This window comes from Panthera onca, chromosome A1, assembly GCF_046562875.1.
Source record: "Panthera onca isolate mPanOnc1 chromosome A1, mPanOnc1 haplotype 2, whole genome shotgun sequence".
In the NCBI taxonomy this organism is placed as follows: domain Eukaryota; kingdom Metazoa; phylum Chordata; class Mammalia; order Carnivora; family Felidae; genus Panthera; species Panthera onca.
Window position 1 is genome coordinate 115,642,195 of NC_138339.1, and position 26,890 is coordinate 115,669,084.

At 37.0% G+C, this 26,890-nt stretch overlaps 1 protein-coding gene across 1 annotated transcript in view; it reads left to right on the plus strand.

Annotated features, from left to right (window-relative positions):
- The window catches only part of DHX29 (DExH-box helicase 29), a 47,683-nt gene that overhangs the window by 17,504 nt on the left and 3,289 nt on the right, over positions 1-26,890 (plus strand). The window contains exons 8-24 of the mRNA XM_078449808.2: positions 565-723; positions 2,680-2,845; positions 3,103-3,226; positions 5,660-6,268; positions 7,909-8,052; positions 15,426-15,602; positions 16,258-16,398; positions 17,696-17,840; positions 17,977-18,094; positions 18,707-18,791; positions 19,736-19,824; positions 20,680-20,808; positions 20,896-20,971; positions 21,723-21,947; positions 23,266-23,402; positions 24,051-24,144; positions 25,766-26,068. Of these exons, the coding sequence (XP_078305934.1) occupies positions 565-723; positions 2,680-2,845; positions 3,103-3,226; positions 5,660-6,268; positions 7,909-8,052; positions 15,426-15,602; positions 16,258-16,398; positions 17,696-17,840; positions 17,977-18,094; positions 18,707-18,791; positions 19,736-19,824; positions 20,680-20,808; positions 20,896-20,971; positions 21,723-21,947; positions 23,266-23,402; positions 24,051-24,144; positions 25,766-26,068 (2,921 nt within the window). The remainder of the gene's footprint in view (positions 1-564; positions 724-2,679; positions 2,846-3,102; positions 3,227-5,659; positions 6,269-7,908; positions 8,053-15,425; positions 15,603-16,257; positions 16,399-17,695; positions 17,841-17,976; positions 18,095-18,706; positions 18,792-19,735; positions 19,825-20,679; positions 20,809-20,895; positions 20,972-21,722; positions 21,948-23,265; positions 23,403-24,050; positions 24,145-25,765; positions 26,069-26,890) is intronic.

Here is a 26,890-nt window from a genome sequence, read left to right on the forward strand (position 1 = left end):
GCATAGAAGTAGCCATTGGTAGTATGTAAATAAATGGCTATATTCTCATAAAACTTTATGGATACTGAAATAGGAATTTCATATAAATTTTCACATGTCACCAAATGCTTCGTATATTTTTCAACCAGTTAAAAATACCAAAATCATTTTTAGCTTATAGGCTATACAGAAACAGGCAGCAGGGCTGGGTGCGACCCATGGGCCATAGTTTGTCAGCCTTTGAAATATACCATAAAATACCATCCTCATTCAAAAAGGAGAGTCAGGTACACTTCCATGAGCATTCATGTCTAATGAGTATGTTTTTCCAGACCTTCTACATCTGTTAAATAATTCATTTAAAACATTTTACTATATGATGTGAAAATAAATTGCCTCTGACTTCTAGCATAAATTCCAAGTAGAAAGTGTTGAATAACTGGCTGCAAGGAAAAAGAAAGAATGCTGTTCTAGTTTTTGTTGTTGTTGTTTTGCAGTTTTTTTGTTTGTTTTTTAACCGTCTCTGCAAAGTAAAGAGACATAAAAAACAAATACAACAAAGCACAATTCTTTTTTTCTTGGTAGAAATGGAAACTTTAGAAGACCATCCAGTATTCAATCCAGCCATAAAGATTTCACATCAACAGAATGAAAGGAAAAAGCCTCTTGTAGCCACAGAAGAGGAAAGGGCTTTGAACTTTAACTTATTTGAAAAATCTGTACCTGCTACTGAAGAAGAGAAAGGTAAAACAAAGGGAAAGGGTTTCGAGGTGAAAGTAGTAAACTGTCAGTGAAAATACAACTGAGAAATTGTTAGTTTCTAGCAAACTACATAAGCAAACATCTAGCAAACTACATAAGCTGGCAGTAAAGTTACGCTTCCACATGCTGTCTTGGAAAAATAATAATTATGATAACTTTTGTAGCATTTTGTAATTTTAAGTATCTTGTTTCAGCCTCATCTCTTTCCAGTCCATCCTCCAAATTCCTGCCAGAATTATTTCCATAACCTATCTAAATGTGATTTCCCTGTTAAAAACCCTCAATCAGTAGTAAGTCCATACTTATCACGGCATTGAAGAGCCTTTGCATTCTACCACAATCTGCCTTCCCACTTTATTCTCCCAGCTAAGTACTGTAGCCGCAACATTCTCTAAAACATGTGTTATTTCATGGCTCCATGATTTTGCTCATTCTGTTATCCCCTACTTGGCCAACCTTACCCTCGCTTCAAGGTTAACTCAAACAGCCCTAAGAGGACTCTGCCATGAGTACTGCCATGCCACTGGATGTGTGTAATGGTGCATTTATTTGTGCTAAGTACATTATTGATATAGCTTGTATGATATTTGTACTATAGTCAAGTCCTATGCTAAATTGTCAGTTTTTTAATTATATATTCTTTGATAAATATTTATTGAATTTTTTTTTTTTTTTCAACGTTTTTTTTTTTTTTAATTTATTTTTGGGACAGAGAGAGACAGAGCACGAACGGGGGAGGGGCAGAGAGAGAGGGAGACATAGAATCGGAAATAGGCTCCAGGCTCCGAGCCATCAGCCCAGAGCCCGACGCGGGGCTTGAACTCACGGACCGCGAGATCGTGACCTGGCTGAAGTCGGACGCTTAACCGACTGCGCCACCCAGGCGCCCCAAATATTTATTGAATTTTTATTGTTTATAATGTCAGTTGCTGTATGTACAGTAATTAACAAAATAACCTAGTCCTTGCCCTCTTCAAGTGTATGGTCTTGTAGGGGAGATAAGCATTAAATATACACAAATATTTAATTATAAATTGTGATGTATGCTATCAGAGCAAGAATACTGGTGTTTAATATTAGAGATAACAGTGGGGCTGTTGATTTGCTCTGAGATCTGATAGATGATTAGGTGTCAGCCCAGTGATACCTTGGTGGGAAGAGCCACCTTAGAAGGAGGGAGACAGTACATTGGAAGTCTAAGGTAGAGAAGACGTAGAGCAGACTATTCAACAGAACACTCTATGATAGGAATGTTATATATCTGGGCTATCCAGTGTGATAGCTACTAGCCAAATAGGAGTAATGGGCACTTGAAATGTGATTAATGCAACTGAGAAACTGAAAGTTTAATTGTAATTAATTTAGATTTGTTCATGTGTGGCTACTTCCTCTGTACTGGGCCAAGCAGGCTTAGAGCATTTGAGGAAGTGATTGCCTGCCTGTGTGGCTATAATAGAGAGAGCATGATAAGCAGAGATGGACCATGAAAAGGTTTTAGGCAGTGGTGAAGAATTTGGACTTCATTTTATACATAATGTGAAACCAATGAAGGTGGCGGTGGCGGCAGCAGCTGTTAAGCAGAGAAATGACATCTGATCTATATTTTTTTCAAAAGATTACCCTTCCTGTGTGGTAGCCTCCCAAATACTATAATTTAGAGTACCCTGAACAATTCATCACATGGTTAGTTATCATAGATATTTTATAAGAATGGATGAGTTACTCAGGATACTTTTTTTTAAAGATTCAGATATTCAGTGGTTTTATCCATTAAGAGGATTTCCTTACATCGCTCAGAAGAGCAAACTTTTTTTTTTTTTAAACCTATTCTCTTCTAAAGGTCTTTTCCCAAAATTGAGAGGACTTTGATCACTCAAAAGAGACTACACATTACCACATGACAATTTTTAAAAAAACAATCTTTGTCTATCATTTTAGAGAAAAAGAAAGAACCTCATGATGTAAGAAATTTTGACTATACAGCTCGAAGCTGGACTGGAAAATCTCCCAAACAATTTCTGATCGATTGGGTCAGGAAGAATCTTCCCAAGAGTCCAAATCCTTCCTTTGAAAAAGTTCCAGTAGGTAGATACTGGAAATGTAGGTATGTTTTTTTGGTTAATTGAATGAACTTTTAGAAAAATCTAAGATGGAAAATCTGTTTCTTACATGTTAAGTAGACATATTTAGGAAGCTTTCTTATTCCACATCTCAGGTTGATAGTGCTGATACGTTATCTAGTACAGTGTCTTCATTAGAAATATTTAATTAATTAATGTAAACTTAGGCTCAGTGTGAATGGAATTCTGACTTGTTTTTACTTCATTAATTTTATTTTAAAAATCTTTGGCTTCCTTGTAGGGTAAGAGTAATCAAGTCTGAAGATGACGTACTGGTAGTATGCCCTACAATCTTAACAGAAGATGGCATGCAAGCTCAGCACCTGGGAGCAACTCTAGCTCTGTACCGTTTAGTGAAAGGGCAGGTGAGACTTTTTAAATTGATGTGTCTCAAAAGTCATTCGTGGAGTAGTGCGTGTACTGTACTTTGCCAACATAAAACTATGAGCATATGGAATGTATTTAACGATGGCCTTCGGTGCCAGTTTTTACTTAGCCCTTCTTCAGATTAATCCTCGTTTAATGCTTACTTATGATTTTGACTGCGTCTTACCCCTAAACATAGCTTGGTCTTTCTGTCCTTAGACCAGAGGCTCTGAACAATTTCACTGGTCTAGTTTTTCAGGCTGTGCTATTTTATGGATTAAAAATAGTTGTTCTAGAGAAAGCAGGAAAAGACCTCTCTGACCTCAGCCGTAGCAATCTCTTACTCGGCACATCCCCAAAGGCAAGGGAATTAAAAGCAAAAGTGAATTACTGGGACCTTATGAGGATAAAAAGCTTCTGAACAGCAAAGGAAACAACCAACAAAACTAAAAGGCAACCAACGGAATGGGAAAAGATATTTGCAAATGACACATCGGACAAAGGGCTAGTATCCAAAATCTATAAAGAGCTCATCAAACTCCACACCCGAAAAACAAATAACCCAGTGAAGAAATAGGCAGAAAACATGAATAGACACTTCTCTAAAGAAGACATCCGGATGGCCAACAGGCACATGAAAAGATGTTCAACGTCGCTCCTTATCAGGGAAACACAAATCAAAACCACACTCAGATATCACCTCACGCCAGTCAGAGTGGCCAAAATGAAGAAATCAGGAGACTATAGATGCTGGAGAGGATGTGGAGAAACAGGAACCCTCTTGCACTGTTGGTGGGAATGCAAATTGGTGCAGCCGCTCTGGAAAGCAGTGTGGAGGTTCCTCAGAAAATTAAAAATAGACCTACCCTATGACCCAGCAATAGCACTACTAGGAATTTATCCAAGGGATACAGGAGTACTGATGCATAGGGGCACCTGTACCCCAATGTTTATAGCGGCACTCTCAACAATAGCCAAATTATGGAAAGAGCCTAAATGTCCATCAACTGATGAATGGATAAAGAAATTGTGGTTTATATACACAATGGAATACTACGTGGCAATGAGAAAAAATGAAATATGGCCTTTTGTAGCAACATGGATGGAACTGGAGAGTGTGATGCTAAGTGAAATAAGCCATACAGAGAAAGACAGATACCATATGGTTTCACTCTTATGTGGATCCTGAGAAACATAACAGAAACCCATGGGGGAGGGGAAGGAAAAAAAAAAAAAAAAAAAAGAGGTTAGAGTGGGAGAGAGCCAAAGCATTAGAGACTGTTAAAAACTGAGAACAAACTGAGGGTTGATGGGGGGTGGGAGGGAGGGCAGGGTGGGAGGGAGGGCAGGGTGGGTGATGGGTATTGAGGAGGGCACCTTTTGGGATGAGCACTGGGTGTTGTATGGAAACCAATTTGACAGTAAATTTCATATATTAAAAAATAAAAAAAAATAAAAAAAAAAAAATAGTTGTTCTAGGTTGGTTGAAGTAAGGAGAATTTTTAAACAGTTTAATGCTTATTTAAATGCTATGTCTCTCTTGAATGTTACATTTTTTTCTCACTTTTGAAAAGTTATAGAACTTAGTTCCAGTTTTCAATTTTAGAATATATGAACTATAAGCTTTCAGGTTTAAGAAAGACTGAAGTACTTCTGAAGGAAGCTTTTTTTTTCTTGGATTGTTGGATTGTCAACATTTCTTTTTTGCAGTAAATACATGTTCTTCATGGGAAATTAGAACCACTGGAAATTTTAGACCCTGATGAAGTGGAACTCCAAACGATAGTTCTTTTCCAGCTTCTGCCAGTAAAAATTTGTAATGTCTTTATTTCACCTATTTTGCAAAAAGGGATCATAAGCTAAGCTTAATTGATAGAAGTAACTCTCAGTGTTATAGAGATAATTGTGGGCTCTTTTATGACACAGAATTAGGACAACTTAGATTCACTTCACTGTAGTTTATTTTAAATACTTTGACCTGTAATATCATTTACCTGCCAGCATCTCAGAGGGAATTTTCTTTCAGAAATGCTTTATGGGTCACCTACATATTTACATAGTACCACTGCAGGAATAAATAATAAAAATGTACTCAGTAGTTTGCTCCAGCAATGAGCACTTTTCATGTATTAGAAGTTTACTTTAGAGTGTGTCTGTAAGGGAGATATTAGGCCCATTTTACCAATGTAGAATCTGAGACACAGAGAGGTTATTTGTCGAAGGTCACACAGTTAGTAAGTTTAGAAGCCTGAAATATGATATGCTATTTATAAATTTGCATCATATGCATGTGCATCTTAAAGTAGTAACTAAGAGACAAGTTACATTTTAAGAGGAAAATAGCTATCCTTCTAAGTTCCAGCCTATTGAATTTTAATATTAAGTAATTAGTGAAAATAACATACTGGTTTTTTTTTTTTTCCCCTTTATAGTCTGTGCACCAGTTACTTCCTCCCACTTACCGAGATGTTTGGTTGGAGTGGAGTGATGCAGAAAAGAAAAAGGAAGAATTAAATAAAATGGAAACCAATAAGCCACGTGATCTTTTTATTGCCAAACTTCTGAACAAATTGAAACAGCAGCAGCAGCAGCAGCAACAGCATTCTGAAAATAAGAGAGAAAACTCTGAAGATCCTGAGGAATCTTGGGAAAATTTAGTTTCTGATGAGGATTTTTCTGCACTGTCCTTGGAATCAGAAAAGGCAGAAGATTTGGAACCTGTTAGAGCCCTCTTTAGGAAGTTGCAAAGCACACCTAAGTACCAGAGACTTCTAAAGGAAAGGCAGCAGTTACCAGTGTTCAAGCATAGGAATTCAATTGTTGAAACTCTTAAAAGGCACCGGGTAGTGGTTGTGGCAGGTGAAACGGGGAGTGGCAAAAGTACTCAAGTACCACATTTCCTCTTGGAAGATTTGCTTCTAAATGAGTGGGGAGCTAGTAAGTGTAACATTGTCTGCACGCAGCCCCGAAGAATCTCAGCAGTGAGTTTAGCCACAAGAGTATGTGATGAGTTGGGCTGTGAAAATGGACCTGGAGGAAGGGTAAGATGTCGTTCAACTCCATCTCAGTGAGTGGTGACATTACTCATCTGTGCTCTTGGGATCCAAATGACACCTGTACAGTGTATGAGTTTTGACACTGCTACTGGCTATTCAGTAGCAGAATAACTGCAAAATATAGAAATTAATAAAATTGCTTAGAACCAAATATGAATTCCAGGTTGATACAACTCAGCTTAATTACACTTTGAATTGTTCTTTCTAGAGATGGTATTTAACATTTTTTTTAATGTTTTTTAATTTATTTTTGAGAGAGACAGAGTATGAGTGAGGAGGGGCAGAGAGAGAGGGAGGGAGACTGAGAATCTGAAGCAGGCTCCGAGCTGTCAGCACAGAGCCTGACATGGGGCTTGAACTGACAAATCACAAAATCATGACCTGAGCTGGAGTCAGACGCTTAACCGAGTGAGCCACCCAGGCTCCCCTAACATTTTTGCTTCTGTCTTTAAGATAGGTAACCCTTCACTAAAAATTTTTGTGAAACATGGTATGGATTTCTCTCATGGAATGTAAGAAGAAAAAACATAATTTCTATCTTATAAGGAACTTATGTTAAGAGAATAACAGACATGTACATACATGGCAAATAAAAGAATGACCTCAGAAGGGAGCCTGGCTGGATCACTTGGTAGAGCTTGTGACTCTTGATCTCAGGGTTGTGAGTTCAAGCCCCACATGGGGTGCAGACATTACATACATACAAAAAATTATTTTAAAAATAACTGAAGAAATAAAAAAATGTGATGAGAATAGAAGTCACCTCAAGATTCCCATGAGGCACCACTACTGGTATGAGACCAGTTTCTCTTTAACACTGGCAGCTTTTATGAAATCTTGACAGAAAAGTAGACCAAATTGTAGGAACTGCTCTAAATTTTTGTCCTGAGTACCTCAATATTTTGTTGCAAGATAATTTAATTAGAATACAATAATCAATCTTTGATGGTACCTGGAGTGAACAGCTTTTGTGTCAATCAACACTTTGAAAAGATCAAAAGTTTTTCTTGTTTAAAGTTAGCAAACCAGGGGCACCTGAGTGGCTCAGTTGGTTGGGCATCTAACTTCAGCTTGGGTCATGATTTCACAGTTCATGAGTTCGAGCCCTGTGTCAGGCTCTGTGCTGACAGCTTAGAGCCTGGAGCCTGCTTCGGCTTCTGTGTGTCTCCCTCTCTCTCTGCCCCTTTCCTGCTCATGCTCTCTCTCTCAAAAATAAGTAATTATTAAAAAAAATTTTTTTTTAAGTTAGCAGAACAAATTTTATAGTATTATACAATTGAAGATATTGGGACAATAATTTTAGTTAATTTGGGACACCTGGGTGGCTCAGGTCATGATCCCACTGTTTGTGAGTTCGAGCCCCACATCAGGCTCTGTGCTGTAAGTTCAGAGCCTGGAGCCTGCTTTGGATTCTGTCTCTCCCTGTCTCTCTGCCCCTCCCCCACTCACATTCTGTCTCTCTCAAAAATAAAAAAACGTTAAAATTTTTTTTTTTAATTTCACTAACTAGATTTCCTTAAACTGCCCTACTTAGTAGCAGGATCAGCACCTGTGCTTCATTTCTTAGCTCTTGTTTCCCAGATCACTTATGAGACTCTTATCTCAACCTTATGTTCTCCCTATAGAATTCTTTGTGTGGATATCAGATCCGGATGGAATCTCGAGCTAGTGAATCTACAAGGTTACTCTATTGTACAACAGGAGTTTTGCTAAGGAAACTTCAGGAAGATGGTCTCCTAACCAATGTGTCTCATGTTATTGTAGACGAGGTGAGTATATTCTGTAGTCGTGTTCAGATAAATTCTAAACAGTTTCACGTTGAAAGGATGCTATTTCTAATACTACCTAACATTTTCTTCATGCTTATTAAATGCCCCTGTGTATATAATAATTTAATTTTCTCTAACAAATATGTCTCATGTTAATTGTTTTAATACCATATGGCATTTGCTATATGCTTCTGACTGTATATATATAAATTCATTTAACCTTTCCTGAAATCCAGTGAAGTAGATACTGTTATCTCCTTTGACAGTTGCCCTGAGGCACAATGAGGTTAAAATACTATGTGTAAGTTCACACTGCCAGTAAGTTCTGCAACTAGGGGGTTCAAACTGAAGCCATCTGGATGCAGTCTGTGGTGTGTATACTGCCTCTTAACTACATTGGGTTGTTAAAGGATTTTCCTTAATTCGTACTAAAAAAAACCAAGAAATCTTCATCATTTACTCTATAGATATATCCCTCCTTGAATCAGATTTTTTTTTAATGTTTATTTTTGAGAGAGAGGAGCAGAGAGAAAGGGAGACAGAATCTCAAGCAGGTCCCACCTTGTCAGTGCAGAACCCAATGCGGGGCTTGAACTTACAAATGGTGAGATTATGACCTGAGCAGAAATCAAGAGTTGTATGTCCTTGGATAAAATTTTAATGCACACTTAAATTGAATGTTTAAATTGAAAATTTCCCCTTAGAATTATTTATTTTTTTTGAGAGAGAGCGAGAAAGAGAGAGCCTGTAAGCAAGGGAGGGCAGATAGCAGGAGAAGGAGAATACCAAGTGGGCTCCTTGCTCTTAGCAGCAAAGCCCAACTCAGGGCTCGATCCCAGGAACTGTGAAACTACGACCTGAGCTGAGATGAAGAGTCACACACTTAACTGAATGAGCTACCCATGTGCCCCTCCCATTAGAATTATTTTAAATGGTGCAGTAGCCTACCACATGTAAACTGATTTGCTTTGTACATGATTTTGTCAAGAAGAAGAAATGTTGTCTCTCTTCTTTTGTCAAGAAGAAATATTTGAAATGCTGTACAACATAGCATTTCTATTATACAAGAACTATTTAAAAAATTTTCCCTGATGCAAAGTTTTTATAAATGTCTGTTAATTCACTAAATTCAGAAGGAAGTATTAAAGTTCAGTCATTCATTGATTTTTAATTAATAGACTACATATAGATTGTTCGGTCATTTTCCTCCTTTTGCTTAGAAAATGGTACAAATAGGGGCGCCTGGATGGCTCATTCAAATGTCCGACTTTGCCGCAGGTCATGATCTCGTGGTTCGTCAGTTTGAGTCTCGCATCGGGCTCTGAACTGACAGTGTGGAGACTGCCTGGAATTCTCTCTTCCCCCCTTCTTTCTGCCCCTCCCCGGCTCATGCTCTCATACATATGCACTCTCTCTAAAATAAATAAACTTAAGGGGCGCCTGGGTGGCTCAGTTGGTTAAGCGTCTGACTTCAGCTCAGGTCACAATCTCGAGGTCCCTGAGTTCAAGCCCCGCGTCGGGCTCTGGGCTGATGGCTCAGAGCCTGGAGCCTGCTTCCGATTCTGTGTCTCCCTCTCTCTAGGCCCCTCCCCCGTTCATGCTTTGCCTCTCTCTGTCTCAAAAAATAAAAATAAAATAAATAAAATAAAGGTAAACTTAAAAAAAAATAAAATAAAACAAATAAACTTAAAAAGAAAATATTACAAATATGGCAAGATACAAAAATGAAAATAAAAACCTATAATCTCATATCCCAGAAAAAAAAATGGTTGACATTGAATATGCATATTTATATGTATATATATTTAATAATATGAATGTATCTCTTGTTACAGTCTCTAAAATTTGATCGCCTGATATAAGTATGGCTACTCCAGTTTTCTTCTGACCTCCATTAGCATGATAGACGGTTCTCCATCCCCTTACTTTCAGTCTGCAGGTGTCTTTAAGTCTAAAACGAGTCTCTTATAGGCAGCATATAGATGAGTCTTGTTTTCTTATTCTGATACCTTTTGTCTTTTGATTGGAGAATTTAGTCCATTTACATTTACAGTGATTATTGAAAGACAAAAATTTAGTGCCATTGTGTTGCCTGTACAACTGGCATTTCTAATGATATTCTCTAGTCCTTTCTAGTCTTTTGGTGTGTTTTTGTTTTGTTTCTTCTCCAAAGAGTCCCCCCAACTTAGGGGCGCCTGGGTGGCTCTGTCGGTTTAGCGTCTGACTTCAGCACAGGTCATGATCTCATGGTTCACAAATTTGAGCCCCATGTTGGGCTCTGCTGACATCTCAAAGCCTGGAGCCTGCCTGCTTCAGATTTTGTCTCCCTCTCTCTCTGCTCCTTCCCCGCTCATGATCTGTCTCTATTTCTTTCTCAAAAATAAACGTTTTAAAAAATGTAAAGAAAAAAAAGAGTTCCCCCCCCCCCCCCCCTCTTAAATTTTCTTGCAGGGCTGGCTCAGTAGTCACAAAATCCTTTAGTTGTTTGGGAAACTCTTTCTCTCTCCTTCTATTTTGAATGACAGCCTTGCTGGATAAAGAATTCTTGCCTGGACATTTTTGCGATTCCGCACTTTGAATATATCCTGTCACTTCTTTCTGGCCTGCTAAGTTTCTGTGGACAGATCTGCTACAAACCTGATCTGTCTTCCCTTGTAGGTTGAGGAGTTTTTTTCCCCTTGCTGCATTCATGATTTTTTCCATGTCTGTGTATTTTGTAAATTTGATTATGATATGCCACAGTGATGGTCAGCTTTGTTGAATCTAATGGGAGTTCTCTTTGCCTCTTGGATTTTGATATCTGTGACTAGGAAAGTTTTCAGCTATAATTTGCTTATGTAAACCTCCTGCCCCTTTTTGTCTCTCTTCATTTTCTGGCACTCCTATGATACAATGTTACTCTTTAATAAATCACTGAGTTCTGTACATCTTGTATCATGATCTTTAGACTTTGTTTCTCTCTTTTTTTTCTGCTTCATGATTTTCCACAATTTTATCTCCTGTATCACCGATTGGGTGCTCTACTTCATCCATCCTCACCATCACAGCATCCATTCGCAATTGCATTTTGGTTATTGCATTTTTAATTTTGGCCTGACTAGGTTTTAGTTTTTTTATTTCTGTAGAAAGGGAGTCTCTGGTGTCTTCTATACTTTTTTCATCCCTAGCTAGTATTCTTGTAATCGTGATTTTAAATTCTAGTTCACACATCATACTTATATCTATGTTGATTAAATCCCTGGCTGTCATTTCTTCCTGTTTTTTCTTGTCTGGTAAAATCCTCCATTGTATCATTTTGGAGGAAGAAAAAATTAATAAATTTAAAAATTAAAAATAAAATATTAAAAAAAAAACAAAAAATAAAGGAAGCTAGATCCTAGGTGTGTTTTGGTCTACTTGTTGAGAGAAGCTTGATAGAAAAGAGAAAGGGAAAAAAAGTTTTAAAAAAATTTTTAATTAAAAAAATATAAAAATAGAATTAAAAAATTTTTAATTAAAAAAATTTGCTCTTTCTGTATCCAAGAAAGAGAAAGAAAAGAAAGGAAAAAGAAAACAGAAGGAAAAACAGAAGCAAAGAAAATGAACAACAAGCAAAGTGAAACTTGAATGAAGTTATATCCAGTTTACCTAGAACTGCAATTTTGCAGCACGTTATATAGTCTAGTCCATAAGCTAAGCAGGTAGAAGGGATTTGTTCTGGTCTTCTAAGGGATGTCCCTGGAGGGTGCAGGTGGGTGGGGCTGGGTGCAATGGCTCCCTTCTCCACTTGGTAGTGCTGCTTAGCTCACTGGGGTCATCTGTGCATGGTGAAAATGGCTTTCCCCAGCTCTCTAGTCTCTGGTGTGTGAATTTCATGCCCTCAATCACCACTTTGTCTCAGGCTGCCACCCACTCCCCGCCTTTACCCTGTGTCCAAGCTATCTGATTGCCAGGTGGTGCCTCCCTCCAGAGTTTTATCTCAGATGGAGCTGTGTTTCAAAAATCCACTGCTCGGACCCATGCTGATTCTCTGGAGGAGGGTCTCATTGAGCAACAGCCTGGTGCTGTCTTGTCCCAGAAAATGTTCATGTGATCGCACAGCAGCAGAGGCTCTGAGTTTATGGTAAACCACAACACATAGCTTGTGCCAGGTTTTGCTGTATTCGTGTACATGGCAGCTCTCCAGGGTCCACCAGGACTTTGGCCTGGAGGGAGGCTGTATGGCCTCTACCACAGGCACTCCAAACAGGGGAACCGCTTCTCCCTATGTGGCACATGGACCCCTCAGACTGTGCTGCATGCTCCTGGAGATTCCCCCTACTTCCTCATTAGAGCGCCCCAGGCTCTAAGCTCTGAAACTTCAGACTCTGTGCTCCACTGTTTATAGAAGCCTGGTGGTATTGAAACCCTCTCCTTCCTCCCCATCAATAGTTTTGGGGAACAGATTTCTTGTCCAGTCTCCTGCAAGTGTTTTCACTCTATCTCTTTCTCTCCAGCTACTCTTAAAGGGAGTGCTTTGCTTGCGTGATCCCGGTGTGCTGCAGTCTTCCTCCTTTTTCTTTCTGTTGTCTCTGCAAGAACAGCTCCCTACCCTCCATGGCTCTGTGGCTTTTCTCTCCCCCCAGTTCACCTCTCTGCACCATATACCTGCCAAGTTCTCTGGCTCAAATTAGGCAGATTTTTGCATTAATTCTCAGATCACTTTCCAGGTGTTCAAAATGGCTTGATGCTAATCTAGCTATGTTTCATGGATGAGACAAACTCAGGGTCCCCATAGTGCTACACCATATTGTCACTATCGGAAATACCTATTTTTTCATATGTTATTTGCCTTATGTCTGACTTATTTCACTTAGCATAATAATCTCTTCATTCATCCATGTTGTTGCAGATGGTAAGATTGCATTCTGTTTTATGGCTGAGTAATATTTCATTGTATATTCCATTGTATATATACCATATCTTCTTTATCCATTCATCTACGGATGGACACTTGGTCTGCTTCCATATTGTGGCCCTCGTTAATAATGCTGCTGTAAACATGGGTGCATGTATTTTTTCGCATTAGTGTCGTTGTTTTCTTTGGGTAAACTCCCAGTAATAGAATTACTGGATCATTCTGTATTTCTGTTTATAATTTTTTGATGAACTTCAGACTCTTTTCCATAGTGGTTGCACCAGTTTACATTCCCCGAAAAAGTGCATGAATATTCCCTTTTCTTCACATCCTCACCAACACTTACCTTTTTAATTCTTGCTATTTTCAGTGTTTTGAGGTGGTATCTCATTGTTTTGATTTGCATTTCCCTGACGATGAGTGATGTTGAGCATCTTTTCATGTATCTGTTGGCCATTTATATATCTTAATTGAAAAAATGTCTACTCAGGTCCTCTGCCCACTTTTTAATTGTGTTTTTTTGGTGTTGAGTTGTTTTAGTTCTTTATGTATTTTGGATATTCACCCCTTCTTGGATATATCATTTGCAGGTATCTCTTCCCATTATTAAGTTGCCTTTCTTTTGTTGATGGTTTCCTTCACTGTGCAAAAGGCTTTTATTTTGCTGTCGTCCCAATAGTTTATTTTTGCTTTTGTTTCCCTTGCCTGAAGAGACATAATCCATAAAAATATGTTACTAAGACCAATGTCCATGAGATTACTGCCTATGTTTTCTGTTAGGAGTTTTATGGTTTCAGGTCTCACATTTAGAATTTTAATCCATTTTATTTTGTGTTTGGTGTAAGAAGGTGGTCTAGTTTTCCCAACACCATTTATTGAAAAGACTGTCTTTTCCCTATTATATATTCTTGCCTCAGAGTGAACCCTCATTGAAAAGCCAGACCAACTTCAGGAAGCTGTTCTTTCATGGTTTAGTATTAGCATTCTGTTACATGATTTACTGAATTGTGCTTAAGTGTAATACTGTTAACATCTTGAACAATCTGGTAAAAACAAAGAAAAAGCTCAGTGAAATTCATCATGTTAAATATAAGGATGTAACAGATGTCGGAACAGAGTTCATTATGCTATTCAGGACCTTTCTTTTTGGTAACACTCAGAATAGTACATCTACCTTATTCTTACAAATAGTTGTGTGATTTGTTTTAGTTTATGGTCACTATGTGCGTTAAATAGCTTTTCTTGCTGGTTGCTAGTATGTTTACAGCCAGATGTTGCCTACCTCTGCAGAATGTGCTTAATAACATACACATTTTTTTAGCTCTATTTTATGATCTACCCTTATTTTTCCTTTAAAAAAAATCATTTTCTGGGGCGCCTGGGTGGCTCAGTCGGTTGAGCGTCCGACTTCAGCTCAGGTCACGATCTCGCGGTCCGTGAGTTCGAGCCCCACGTCGGGCTCTGGGCTGATGGCTCAGAGCCTGGAGCCTGCTTCCGATTCTGTGTCTCCCTCTCTCTCTGCCCCTGCCCCTGCCCCGTTCATGCTCTCTCTGTCTCAAAAATAAATAAAACGTTAAAAAATTAAAAAAAATAAAAAATAAAAAATAAAAAAATAAAAAAATAAAAAAAATCATTTTCTGCATAAATTAACATCTGTTTGATGAGCTTCCTCAGATTTGCCTTACCATCAGGAAATCACTCATGAGTTTCAGACATAAATATCCTGGTAAAAGTAAAACTAGGATTATTCCTTCTTCCTCCCACATCCCATCACTTATACCAGTTGATTCTACTCGTTTCAAATTCATTCACTTTTCTCCATATTCAAATGGCATTGCCCTCATATAGACTACTATTATTTCTTTAAGTACTACAAAACCTCTATTTTAAACTTTTCTGTTGCTGTCCTCTATGACATTTTCCATATTATAGCCAGTTTTCTTTTTTTAAGTTGAACTCAGACTACATGATACCTCTGTGTAAAAAATTTTTTAAATTATTTTGAGAGAGAGAGAGAACATGTGAGCAGGGCAGAGAGAGAATCTTAATCAGGCTCTGTGCTCAGCACAGAGCCCAGCACAGGGCGTGATCCCACAACCCTGGGATCATGACTTGAGCCGAAATTAAGAGCTGGATGCTCAACCGACTGAGCTACCCAGGTGCCCCTTATTTTTTGTAAAGATTTTTAAGTAATCTCTAATCTGTATACTTAAAGTGGTGCTGAAACTCACAACCCTGAAATCAAGAATCACACACCACTGAATGAGCAAGCCAGGTGCCCCTAATGTGTTTTCATCATTGCCCCAACACATGAGGATAAAGTCTCAGGGACTTGCACAGCAGATTACCAAGTACCTCATTTGAAACATACAGCTTCTCTCTCCCTCCTCATGTGCTGACTATAAATATGAACTTTTAGTAGATTTGAGTGTCTGATTATTTTAGCCTCTTAGTAGCCCTTATATATGATTGTTTTTTTTGTTCCATTTTATACTAGGTTCATGAAAGAAGCGTCCAGTCAGACTTCTTACTAATTATCTTGAAGGAAATTTTACAGAAACGCTCTGATCTACACTTGATTCTAATGAGTGCCACTGTAGACAGTGAAAAGTTTTCCACGTATTTCACACACTGCCCTATTCTTAGAATTTCAGGAAGAAGCTATCCTGTGGAGGTAAGTTTTCTTTAAAACACCTATATGAACAGAAACTACATTCCTACCAGGGAGTTTCACCAGAAGACAGGCTGTAGTCATCTGAGCCCATACCTATTCCTACAGTACTGCAGGTCAAGAGAAAACTTGAAGATGGCTCGGGAATCAGATGGCTAGTGCTGCCTGGATTGAGGGTGGGGAGGCTGGAAGGGACAATTCTGCTGAAAGATACACCTGAGAAGTACAGAACGTAAAACACACTTCTGTGTCCAAACCATTATATCCAGATTGAAGGTGGCAGTAAGGAACTCCTTTTTCACCCAACTCTCAAATTTAGGCTTGTTTTTGAAGCTTCCTTTCTGCTTATTCTATTAATGTTTGTTCTTTGGGTTCAGCTCAAAAAGACTGCTCTTTTAGCCAGTTTTCACAAATAAAAAATATACACCATAATGTAATTTGTCCAGAGACTTGTAATTTGTCCAGAGACTTCTAGGGACAAACTCATCTATATCAACAAAGTTTTCCATTCCCAAATAATGCAAAAAGAAGCTTTTCTCATAATATTCTAAATTAACATTTGGTAACATTCAAAAGACAATGATCCCATTGTTCTCTTTAAAATGGTATTTACCGAAATGGATTTGAATTTACCATTCATATACCTTAATCTATGTAGGTTTTTCATCTTGAAGATATAATAGAAGAAACAGGATTTGTACTGGAGAAAGACTCAGAATATTGTCAGAAATTTCTGGAGGAGGAAGAAGAAATAACCATTAATGTTACAAGCAAAGCAGGGGGAATAAAAAAGTACCAGGTAAAAAGAAAACATTTTCAAAGACATCTGATAGTGATATCCAAAGTATAACATTCCATGAGAGGTTTAAAATCATATGGCTGGCACAGTGAATTCAAGTATAATTTGGGAGAAGAGGAAGAGATAGGATTTTGAGCAAAATTTAAAATAATCTTCAGTCTTTGGTTTACGGTATTTTATCTTCTTTCACTATTTTTGCCCTATAGATACCCGTAAAAAAATCAAGGAGCATATAAATAAGAGGCAACCTTTACTGCTTCAGAGCAGTGATCACTTATTTAGGAGTAAATTTGTAATGATTTTCTGTATTTTATCTGAACATCTTACGTGTTGAGGGTGGGGCAGGCCCAAAGTCGAGATCGATCCTTGCCATTGGTTCTCTCAGCAGCTGTCCTGGTACAGGCCAACCCGAGCTATATAGAGAAGCTGTCTAGGGCAAGCACAGTTCTTCCTAGAGAGTTCGTTTCAGTGACATGTTTGTTTTTAGAGCTGTCATAAAACTACATTAGCTTGCATTTTAGCCAGTGGTACTATATCCAGTATTTTTATTGGATCCACAATATTTCATGCTTATATCCAATCTGATGGAAACACAGAGTTAGTTACTTTATCTTCTAGTTAAGCAGATAAATCAAAGAAGCAAAAACTAAAATCTTTCCCTAAAATTCCAGAGTTAGAAATTAGAAACTAAAGCAAGACTTCAGAAAATTAAAGGTATTTCAAAAGAGGTGACTGGACTTTAGCAACCGAAATAGAATCTAATAGGAATGAGGCAGGTATAAACTACTTATTAAAGTTATGACCTCTCTTGATCTGCTTCTTAGTTGCCACAGAACAGTGCATACACTGTTCTGTTTTTCTTCCATTCTTTTTTAATTTAGTATGTACATGAAAAGATAAAAAGTTTTGCTGTACTTAAGGATGTTAAATGAAATGTGAAATTTAAAAAAAATTAAGTTTGAGAGAGAAAGAGAAACATTGTGAGTGGGGGAGGGGCAGAGAGAGAATCTCAAGCAGGCTATGCACTGTCAGCACAGAGCCCAACTTGGAGCTTGATCTCACAAACCATGAGATGATGACCTGAGCCGAAACAAAGTCAGATGCTTAATCGACTGTGCCACCCAGGCACCCCATGAGATGTGAAAATTTTTAATACTTTTTAATACTTACTAAAAATTGTACCCTTGCTGTATTTTAACAAAATAATGATAATAAGAAGGGCAGATTTGCATCTTTCTTTGTCTTATAAAAATATTTAATATTTTTGTTCACCATTTTCTGATTGTGTTTCTTTTAGGAATATATACCAGTTCAGACTGGATCAAGTGCTGATTTAAATCCATTTTACCAAAAGTATAGTAGCCGCACTCAGCATGCTATTCTCTACATGAATCCTCATAAAATCAACCTTGATCTCATTTTGGAACTTCTTATATATTTAGGTATGTATCTTTTACTAATCTGACTCTATTTGTTTTGATAAAACTTTTCTAACTGGAAACACTTTATTAATATGTTATATGCTATTCCTTACCTTTTTTCTTATGTTGAATATTGTTATCTTTTAAAAAATTTCAGACAGAAGTCCCCAGTTCAGAAATGTTGAAGGAGCAGTGTTGATCTTTTTACCAGGCCTCGCTCATATTCAACAGCTGTATGATCTCCTGTCAACTGACAGAAGATTTTTTTCTGAACGGTAACCACAGATCTTCATTATATTCCAAGTAGTTTTAAAATTAAAAAATGTTTTGTATATTAAAACTCTTAGAATTCTCAGTCTTTTTACCTTTAATTAAAATTGTCTAAAGTGAAGTAAGGTTTTTGTTTTTAACATTTCTATTATAGCATTAAATGTACTAAAAATTTTAGGTATGATTTCTACTTTTGTTCTGTGTCTTTAATTCATTAAACAGAGGGAATCCTGTGGTTCAGAATAAGATAGTGACTCACCTCCCCAACCCACTGGATAGTGCAAAACCCCTACAGAGTGCAACTTATCATTCAGATATAGGTATTCAGCTGTTTACTGTATCTGTTTTGATACAGTTTATTACTATCATGGTTATCACTGTAGTATCCAAGCATATTTTGAAAATTCTTTAAACCTTATATTCCATATAAATTCATATTATTTTCTCTTTGATGAATGTATATGGTTTCATTGTACCATTCTCATAACTTAGGTGTTTGAATTTTTTCATAATAAAAAATTTTTTAAATTGCTTTCTATTTGCAAATAAATTTTGTTATTCTTTGCAGTGTCTTCTAAAGAGAAACTCTTGCTAAGAACTATGATTTTAACTTTCAGATATAAAGTGATAGCTCTCCATTCTATTCTTTCAACTCAAGACCAAGCTGCAGCATTCACACTTCCTCCTCCTGGAGTCAGGAAGGTAAAATTCAGTACAGCAAATTTATGTGTGATCTGTTGAATATTTCATGAAAATGTAATTAAGTGTCTCACAGTTCATGGCAGACTCCAGATGCTCACTAGCTTAACATAATGAGAAAGTGAACCCAATACTTAAGTATTTGAAAATTTATAGTATACATTATTAAAGGGACAAGACTTTTAGGGGAATGACAGTTGAAAAACATGGCATCACTTTCGCTTGTGGGAAGAAAAATCACTACTTTTCCCATCCTTTTCATGAAAGATGTTGGATGTCAGGAGCTATTTGAATCCTGTACAGATTCATTGTTGTTCTACATGTATTCATCCTGGATTATTTTTTTAATGCATAGACCATTAGGTTAGGAAATAGTCTCAGTATTTTCATTGCCTCCTCTGTTGAGGATTCTGAATGAAGAGATACTTGGTAGACAGTTTCTCAAATTTAGAAGGGGATAAAGGGTACCATATAAGAACTGTAGGGAATACTAGAGCTCCCAGAAAGCCTAGACTGCAGTGCAGGAGCCTGGGTTCTGAGGCTGTTCTGATCTGTAACATTTTAGCTTCCCTCAAAGATTTGGTTTAAAGAAAAGAGTTCAACCTCTTTAAAAAAAAAAAAAAAAAAATTAGATGCTACTGAGGTAGAATGAGCACCTAGGTCCCATCTAAGTCTGAGAACCCAGTATTATTTCCTAGGTCAAATGAATGAGAGAAACAAGCATTCACTATCAAAATACAGAGTTGATATAGAGCAATATGCATTGAATATTTGATGTGAAATTCCCAAAATGTTTTCTCCAAGAATACAGAAGGAAAAATGCAAAAAGTGCACTATTCAGTCATCACCATTAAGAATTTTAGAACGAGAGGGGCAACTGGGTGGCTCATTTGGTCATGATTGCTGGAAGTTGTTACCTAATGTTTTCGCTTTTTCTTTATTTTCAGATTGTTTTAGCAACAAATATTGCAGAGACAGGTATCACTATTCCAGATGTTGTATTTGTAATTGACACTGGAAGAACAAAAGAAAATAAGTAAGTTTGAAAAGGGTTTGGGGCTCTTGAATTCTTAGGAGAAATCTCAGAATCATATAGGGAAAATCCCAATGTCCTAATTCTACCCAAAGCCTCAGAGAAACTATGGGAAACTTTCAAATACCCAAGAAAATCATGCCATGTGCTTTCCTGTAAGTAATGCCAGTGTTCTGCTTCTTGCAGAAAACTGCTCTCCAAGAAAATTTTCAGAACATAATTTTTTGTAAATTTGTTTGCAAAATAGCTTTACAGAAACAATAATTATTTGTGAGGTTATAACAGTGTGAGTTTTGGAATCAAAGTTGGATTTAAATCTCAGATCTGTAATCTTTACCAATAATACCATTAAATATAATCATCAGTTCCCTCATTTGTAAATGGGGAGCATGAATATTTTTCATAATTGAATGTACCTGTTATAATAACTGGCACTTAACCTTACCTGAATCTTCAGATTCAGATTACTGCTTTTTAAACATTTTAATGTTTATATTGCAAAAACAGAGAAGACCACCTTAGTAGTCTATTGTAATCCATATATACACTGTCCCTGTATTAGGAAAATTCAGCAATATTTGGCAGTGCATATGACTACCTAGAGGCAGTGGTCAGATTAATTTGGAAAAGGGCAAGTTAAACAAGTTTTTTCCTTGTGCCAGAGTTTTTAATTTGATAGTATGAGATTTAATTTGCAGTGTTTGCTAAATTATTTAAATATGAAACATGATTTGGAAAATATTGGTCCACAATTATGATAGACTATTTTAAGCCTGTCTTCAGTGTAATTTTAAGAGTCACATATTTACAGCTTTTAAGTCCTTGATCTAAATATTCTCTCCTAAAACTTTTTTTTAGGTACCATGAAAGCAGTCAGATGAGTTCTTTGGTTGAGACATTTGTCAGTAAAGCAAGTGCTCTGCAGCGCCAGGGCAGAGCTGGGAGGGTCAGAGATGGCTTCTGCTTCCGAATGTACACAAGAGAAAGGTACAACATAGCACTGGAAATTGAAAAACAAACGATTATAGTGTGGCATTTCTGATAATATGTAAAGTGTTTAATATTATTTTTCAGATTTGAAGGTTTTATGGACTATTCTGTCCCTGAAATTTTGCGTGTGCCTCTGGAGGAGTTATGTCTTCATATTATGGTAATTCTAAAGGAACTCAGGTGTTAACGTGTTCATTCTTTACCCCTTTCTAAAAAAAAAAAAAAAAAAAAAAAAAAAAGATGTAAACTTCCCCTCCCCTAGATTTCCAAGTATCTTATTTACTTTTTAGTAAATACCCCCCCCCCATTTTCTTTATAAGTAAACAAACCCACTGTGCTTTAATTCTACCAGAGACACTCAATATTTTGTAGACTAAAATACAGTCTCAGTACCTAGACCTTAGTTGTCAACTGGGGGCAGTATTGCTCACCAGGGGATAAGTGGCAATGTTTTCTGACATTTTTGGTTGGCAGAACTGGGAGGAGAGGGAGGCCATGCTATATGGGCATCTGGTAGGTAGAAACCAGGGAACTGCTAAACATTCTATAGTGCACAGCACAGTCATTTAAAGAATTATATGACCCCAAATAACAACAGTGTGGAGATTGAGAAACCCTGATGTTGACCAAGGGCTTCCTAGTCTGAAAGATCTATAATATCCTTCAGTTCTTAAGATTTTGACTTCACAAAAATCAGGAATGAAGAAACTAAAATACAGATTAGAAGATCTTGACCTCATGCCAGCCCTTAACACATACACAGTTTCTCACACACTTGGGATTATAACAGGATAGCTTTCCTCAGACATTTATCCTCTTTGCTCAAAATTTTACCTAAAGTTAGTTCCAATGTGACCATCTCTTTGGTCAGTTCTAACAACATACTGATTGATCGCTTTTTTAATTTGCAGAAATGCAGTCTTGGTTCTCCTGAAGATTTCCTTGCCAAAGCTTTAGATCCTCCTCAGCTTCAAGTGATCAGCAATGCAATGAATTTACTCCGAAAGATTGGAGCATGTGAACTAAATGAGCCTACACTGACTCCATTGGGCCAGCACCTTGCAGCCCTGCCTGTGAACGTCAAGATTGGCAAGATGCTTATTTTTGGTGCCATATTTGGCTGCCTTGACCCAGTGGTAAAATAAATGATGATCTTGCTTCTTCACTTTAACTATCATTTTGGCTGGGGAATTACTAAGTTTGGAAGCAATTCTTAACTTTTAATTTGATTTTTTTTTTTTTAATTAATAGAATGTCAGTACTAGCATTAAAACCAGGAGGTCTGAATGCTTGATGAGAATTTTTGAATATTTATTTTTAAGATCATAAATATTAATCCATGTACTTAAGTATGCTGGAGGTACTATTTTGTGAATGGGTTTGGCTTTTGCTACCAAAAATCGCACTTGAAATATTTATTTGAGTACACAGTAGATGATTCTTAAGGAGCTTTGAATCCCACAGATTTTTTTAAGTAGAATCAAAAACTTTCTCCTTCTCTGTTTCTGGATTATCTCTCTGAGCCAGCAATTACCAGCAGTTCAGTTTTACCTAATTATCTCAGAATTAACCAACTTTGTGCCTCTTGCTGAATCTCTGAGCTCATATGCCTGCTATTCCATTTCAACTTTACAGTTTCATCAGGCTGTGGCCTTTTCTGGGACTACAAATCAATGCTGTTTAAAAACAGAATGAAGACAGTGTAACATACTGTAGTCTTGTTTCTCTACTATTAGAAATACTCACCAGAATTGTGTTGAGTCCAAAAAATAACCTCTGTCATGATAATTAATTTGAAAAGCTGCAACAGGGGGCACCTGGGTGGCTCAGTCGGTTAAGCGTCTGACTTTCAGCTCAGGTCACGATCTCGCAGTCTGTGGGTTCGAGCCCCGCGTCAGGCTCTGGGCTGATGGCTCAGAGCCTGGAGCCTGCTTCCGATTCTGTGTCTCCCTCTCTCCCTGCCCCTCCCCCATTCATGCTCTGTCTCTCTCTCTGTCTCAAAAATAAATAAACGTTAAAAAAAAATTTTTTTTTTAAATAAAAAAAAAAAAAAGAAAAGCTGCAACAGTAAGAAATGGGTCATTATACACTCCAAATTATTTTTGAAGTATTTAAAGAGACTTGCAGGCATAGAAATCTAGTAGGCCAAAAGTCCAGATATAACTGTGTGACAGACTATGAATCACTATACACACATACAGGTTTTTATCTCCGATTCTGGTGATGTGACCTCTTTATAAATATGGTATAAAAGTGATATATTTTTTAAATTACATAAAATGAAGTCCAAAGTAATGAATTAAAATTGAATGGTAGCTACTGTAGAACACCATAAGGGTACTAAAGAAACATGCAACTTGAAAGTGGGATTATTTTATGATTTGCTTACTTTTACAAATCAGTCTTCCGTGTATACCTCCTTAATGATAAATTTTTTTGGTTATTTATGGATAGGCAACACTAGCTGCAGTGATGACAGAGAAGTCTCCTTTTACTACACCAATTGGTCGAAAAGATGAGGCAGATCTTGCAAAATCAGCTTTGGCTATGGCTGATTCAGACCACCTGACGATCTACAATGCATACCTAGGGTAAAGAAATAATCTGGGTGTTGTCAGTAAATCGATGACCTGAGGCTATTTACTTTAAAAAATTTATCTTTCTGGGGCGCCTGGGTGGCGCAGTCGGTTAAGCGTCCGACTTCAGCCAGGTCACGATCTCGCGGTCCGTGAGTTCGAGCCCCGCGTCAAGCTCTGGGCGGATGGCTCGGAGCCTGGAGCCTGTTTCCGATTCTGTGTCTCCCTCTCTCTCTGCCCCTCCCCCGTTCATGCTCTGTCTCTCTCTGTCCCAAAAATAAAAATAAAAAAACGTTGAAAAAAAATTAAAAGAAAAAAAATTTATCTTTGACTTTCATTAAAAAGATACTTCTAAGATTTACACTTATTTTTAGTTACTTCATCTGTCAAGGTATATTTTTATAATCCTTTCTAAATAAGAACAATGTACTTTGTATTATTGTATCTATATTACCTCATATTTGAAGTTAATCATTTACTATTATACATAAAAAATAACAGTATTGCCAAATTCTTATATTCAATTAGTAGCTCCTACAACAATCAAGACCCCTCCTCTTTTCAAATGATTGTACTTTAATTAAAGCTTACTTTGGTTACTACCTCTGAAAGAGACAGTTTGAAAAGAAAACATGTTGAACTTTGGTCATTTTATTTATCTAGATGGAAGAAGGCCCGGCAAGAAGGAGGCTATCGTTCTGAAATTGCGTATTGCCGGAGGAATTTTCTTAATAGAACATCACTGTTAACCCTAGAAGTAAGTCGTAATACAACTTTGTAATTCAGGGTTTTTTGGTTGACTGATAGGCTTATTTTAGGAAAATGCCTACAATAGTGCTTGACATATAGTATGGATTTAATATACTGCATTAATCTATAATTTTTTGTTTTGTTGTTTCTTCCAACAGGTAACTTTTATGTATTACACAGTGATTTAAAATAGTGTTTAACAATCATAATGTTAATAATCATAAAATGCTCCAAGGCTTGGAATCTTTTTTCCTAAGAGCCCTGATTGCTTCTCGTGAGATTCTCATCTCTTTTTCTAAATATTAGCCAGCTAGTTGCAGTGTAGGATGATAGTTATGGAAAGGCATCATACCCTGTGATTGACTGTGACCAGGTGTATAAAGCTGCTCTTGGGATGGGAAACCTGACAGCTGTGCCCATCACTCAGGCTTTGACTACTGTTGAGGACCAGAATTATTTCTTGGAAGACAGAGTTAAATAGTTAAAATATAAAGACAAGTGACTGCAAAAAGCAGGGCTCCTCCTCAAACACTTAATTTTCATGGTGCTTAGGAAATGGTGTTCATTATACCATTTAAGTGACTACAGGTTTTACTACAGGCACACTATAAAAGAATTCAGAAAATAATGTATCTCACAGAATTCCTCTATTCTCATATTTTAAAAGGTTGAATATTTTATTCTCCTATAACTTAACCCATTATTTTCTGTGCTTCAAAATAATGGCTGGAATAAGAGCAGGGACATCTCTGAGTGGAATGAATTTTGTCCTTCACAAAAGGATAAAGGGATAAACTGAAGAACAGCTGCCTCTGGGCTCACTGGGATTCAAGATGTGGAGAGCTAACACTCCTATGTCTCCACTCCACCCCACTTCCTTCCAACCTCCCAAGTTGCCTCTCAGCTCCTTCCTTCTGTGAGCCTTTTCTTCACCTTCCCTGGGCTGCATGGTTTTCCATCTCTTCACCTACCCTGTGGTGTTAAGGCAGCTGTTTGTCTTTTTCTCACCTGGAATCAAAGTCTCTTAAGCCCCAAATCAGAAACCCAAAGGAAATCCTAAATGTAAATGTCACCTTTTAATTGCTTATAGCCAGTTTACTTTGACAAATGCTTATCCTTCCTATAGGATTTAAGCTAATGGGCACTTGGTTACTAAACCTAGATAAAGTTTAAATGAAATTGCCATTGTTAGAATTAAGGTGAGACTGTCAGAGGCAAATGAACAAAGTATTTGCAATCCAGGATCAAGGTTCCTCTCCAATTCTTCTTCATTATTTGTTCTGTGTGATCATCCTCATTGAGTAAAATTGTGCAGAGTTACCACCTAAGTAAATATATTGAACGCAAATGTGCTCAGACACATTTTTATTGCTCTCCTATTTTAGACATTATGTTTTATGACATCTAAAGTCTGGGAGTAGTGGAAATAGATAACTCTTCAATCCTTGATTTGCCAGTACAATTTTTTTTTTCCTCCCTCATTTGATTTGGGCTGTAGGGAACTAAATAATAATTCGGTATCCTATCAATTTTGATAGGAAACAGCAATATATATTAAAGGGGTATTTGTCACTTTTTCTTTTTTACTCAATTCTGATCTTATCTCTTTTCAACATAAACCAATCTAGGATGTAAAGCAGGAGTTAATAAAGTTGGTTAAGGCAGCAGGATTTTCATCATCCACAGCATCTAATGACTGGGAAGGAAACAGAGCCTCACACACACTGTCCTTCCAAGAAATTGCCCTTCTTAAAGCTGTATTGGCTGCTGGACTATATGACAACGTGGGAAAGATCATCTATACAAAATCAGTTGATGTTACAGAAAAATTGGCTTGTATTGTGGAGACAGCCCAAGGCAAAGCTCAAGTACATCCCTCCTCAGTAAATCGAGATTTGCAAACTTATGGATGGCTCTTATACCAAGAGAAGGTAAAATGCTCATTCTTAATGCCACGATTCAGGGTATTCTAGAAGTCAGTCATAACAAGTTAGGATGCCCCAACAAGTTATTATTTTTGGTTATCAAACTGAGTTTATACATATTGATTTCAAATATGTACAAAAATATAGTTTTTCATCAAAAAAGCCCTATTTCTTTTACTTAATGAAAGAAAAATATTAAAACTTCTACTCTGACCATTATCTTTCTTACTTGAAATAAGACAATTATAGCAAATAGATATTGTTTAATAATGTATCCGTTCCCTAAGATTTCACCAAAAGGTGCTCTCTCAAAAGGGAACAAAGACCTGTTTTATGTGCATTCCAAATAATCATATGGGATAATATAGAACAATATATGCTATAGCAACACTTTGAGTCACAATGTAACCCAAGATAAGTTAACAGCAAATATTTATAGATTACTATTAAAACAGTCTTGTAAATCATAGCTTGCTAAAATAACAAGGATTCATAATTTCAAGGAGTGGCTCCCAAAACTTACATGTAGAGCATGAGAAATTACTAAAGGCCATAGCTAAACACTGGTCTAGAAACTAGACACTTTAAAACAATATTATTTTTGAGCTCATTATTTTGAGCTCATTAACAGCATTGGCATTATAAAATTGTTCATAGTTTCATTTATGTTCAAGAAATATAATTCACCCTTACAATTCATGTTTTAAAATGCCTTTCAATAGTATAAATGCACCAATGGTGAATGTGATTATTATAAAATTGGCAAGTTATGCACACAACAGAATGTAAAGGTAGCTTTATGAAATTTATGATATAAATTTTATAATA